This window comes from Metarhizium robertsii (genome assembly GCF_000187425.2).
Source record: "Metarhizium robertsii ARSEF 23 chromosome Unknown MAA_Scf_8, whole genome shotgun sequence".
Taxonomy (NCBI): domain Eukaryota; kingdom Fungi; phylum Ascomycota; class Sordariomycetes; order Hypocreales; family Clavicipitaceae; genus Metarhizium; species Metarhizium robertsii.
The window spans coordinates 443,422-445,954 of NW_011942226.1; the positions used below are offsets into that span (position 1 = coordinate 443,422).

Here is a 2,533-nt window from a genome sequence, read left to right on the forward strand (position 1 = left end):
ACAAGGTGGTCTCCAGCAGTAACGCAGTCCCCTGGCAATGCTGTACGAAAGTTGTTAAACCGACTGATCTCGTTAAAGATGTGGATAGTCGATGCAGAGTTACGAAAGTTGTTAAATCGACTGATCTCGTTGAAGATGTGGATAGTCGATGCAGAGTCCAAGAGGGCTGAGTTTTTCAGAGGGTATTGCGTGATGGCAAATGCGGTATAAGGTGCACGACCAGTAATGAACGCTGCGCACGTGGCCGTGCTGCATTTGCCAACACGTCGTACTAGTCATTCTTGTTGTGCATGGCCATCGTTTTTGGCTTTCAGCTGCCGTTTGACTTCTTTTGCAAAAGCCTTATCATTGGCAAGTCGATACTCGATCCCAGCTTTAATAGTCCGATTTCCTCGAAAATGATCTGGTGCAATGCTCTTGTTCACATAGAAACACTTCTTGATACCATGTCCCCTGAGGCCGCATACAGAGCACCTTCCTATGTCTAGGTTATCGTGATGACCCTGATTATCGGAGTCTTCGCGCTTCCGTTTCCTAGAAGCAGTCTCTTTTTCTTTTTCATTCTTAGCATTCCTTTTCCGTCCTTTGCGCTGGCCCGTCGACTGGTCTTGGGACTCTTCCGGACCTTGGTCGGATTCGGGTCCAAACGCAGGACCAAAAGCTCCTTTATGAACTCTCTGAGGTTGCTTCTTAAGTATGTTTTGTACATCTGCTTCATCATAGAGGGATGCCGCAACTTCCTTGTAATCAAGTGTATCGCTTCTGATTGCGGCAAGATGTCCATTTCGGAAGGATGAGCCCCATGCAGGCAGCACGTCCTTGACTGCCTTGCTTACATCCTTGAGCCAGTCGGCTGAATGAGCAACATCGGCTACATCTCGAATCTTGGCATAGGCAAATGCCTCCCTCCACTGTATGATCCAAGCCTCAAAATCTTGTGGTGTCTTCTTAAGCGGTTGGATCGCACGCTGGTATCGGTCGCGTGCCTTGCTGCGAAGCTGGACATCGTCGGCACACACCGAAGTCCTGATTCCGGTATACCAGACGCGGATTGTATCTTCAGCGTTACAACATGTCGTCCAGAGATGGTCACTTATTGACTCCTCGACCCATGTGCGAAGCTTGCTTATAGATGCCTGTTTTTCCTTGATGTCTCGGACCTCTTGTGTCCGGATCCTAACTTCTAAGTCATAGGTTGACCTGTCTGCGGGGAGAAGGTCATGCACTCCACGTGCCATGAGAGTAGGATGTGGGCGTTCAAACGATTGCGAGAAGTATTGATGCTGAGATGAGGATTCCAGAGTCTGTGACTGATCCCCTTCTGCTGTCCTCCGGCTTCGTCCCGTACTTGGGGACTGACCGTCTTGGCCAATAATTTGTCGTCTCGGATATTTGCCAATATCCGGCATTGGTGGTTCCTCTTCAAGTTCATCATCAGTTTCTGGATTTGCGTATTTCCAGATGTTATCACTGATAGCTCGAGCTTTGAACTTTTCGCTCCAAGATTCCCACTCGTCTGGGCCTTGGAGGATCATTCTTGAGGACTTTTCTGTAGGTGCCATTGTATCTCATCTGTATTGCGCGAGTAGCTCGAGATTGCAAATGAGACTCTTAATTGTCAGAAATACTGTGGCACTATTATTGAGATAAAAAATTGTGATGTATTGTTTTCTCTTTTTTTTCTTGTTTAACTTGAAGAATTGATGCCTTTTATCTTTATTCCCCAACCACCTGAATTTATTCAGGTGGTTGGCCAGCCTTCATATTTTGTAGTCACTGAGAATCTAACAGTAGGCCAGCGTTTCGCATATAGTTCAACTCTGCTATTTTTATCTCTGTCTCAAATTTTTTTTTTTTTTTTTTTTTTTTTTTTTTTTTTTTTTTTTTGCGGCGAATGCCGTCAGAAGTTTTACGGCGCAGCACCGGATGTATTTACACACAACCGTCACATTACAGGAGTCATTGTTAGCTAGTTATTATTGATACACGAGTAAGAATCCCGTCTATTCATTTTTCTCTTCTCTAAAAGAGTTATTCCGTCTATCTCAGTCTAGAAGGGTAGAGGCAGTTTTATATAACACATCCACCCTCTCTGCACGCTTCAGGGATATGGATCGTATTAAACAGTGGACTAGTTCTCGATTGAATCTGCCGAGCTAGGGAATTGAGAGCTCTTTTTATAGAGCTTTTGGCTAGTTATTGCTATTGATGATAGTTGCTCTCGGTGGATTTGAACTTATTGAAGCTAGCTTTCAGCCGCACCCGACTTTTTCCGTAGATACTCTGATCCCTCGCATGGCTCCAGTCAAAATATGCCATCCTCTCTTCCGTCGCCCATTCTGAAAAACTCTAACAAGGTAATGCAACGTCTGGACATTACTCTCTAGTCCAGACACTACCTGTTTCGACATCGTGGTCTCCGCTCTTGGGCTGATTTAATGGGGCTGCTTCAATCATCGCGATATGCTCATTGTCGCTCTGTCCGACAGCTCTGTCTACGTGTGTTTTAAACTTGCGAGGGTTTTGGCGGTTT

The 2,533-nt window shown here is 45.5% G+C and overlaps 1 protein-coding gene across 1 annotated transcript; it reads right to left on the minus strand.

The window, feature by feature from the left end:
• Nucleotides 1-275: 275 nt before the first annotated feature.
• Nucleotides 276-1,562, minus strand: MAA_00937 (gag protein; the record flags this gene model as incomplete). Its single annotated transcript, XM_007818935.1, has 1 exon — nt 276-1,562. One exon carries the CDS (start codon nt 1,560-1,562, stop codon nt 276-278), a length of 1,287 nt encoding a protein of 428 aa, XP_007817126.1.
• Nucleotides 1,563-2,533: the final 971 nt, after the last annotated feature.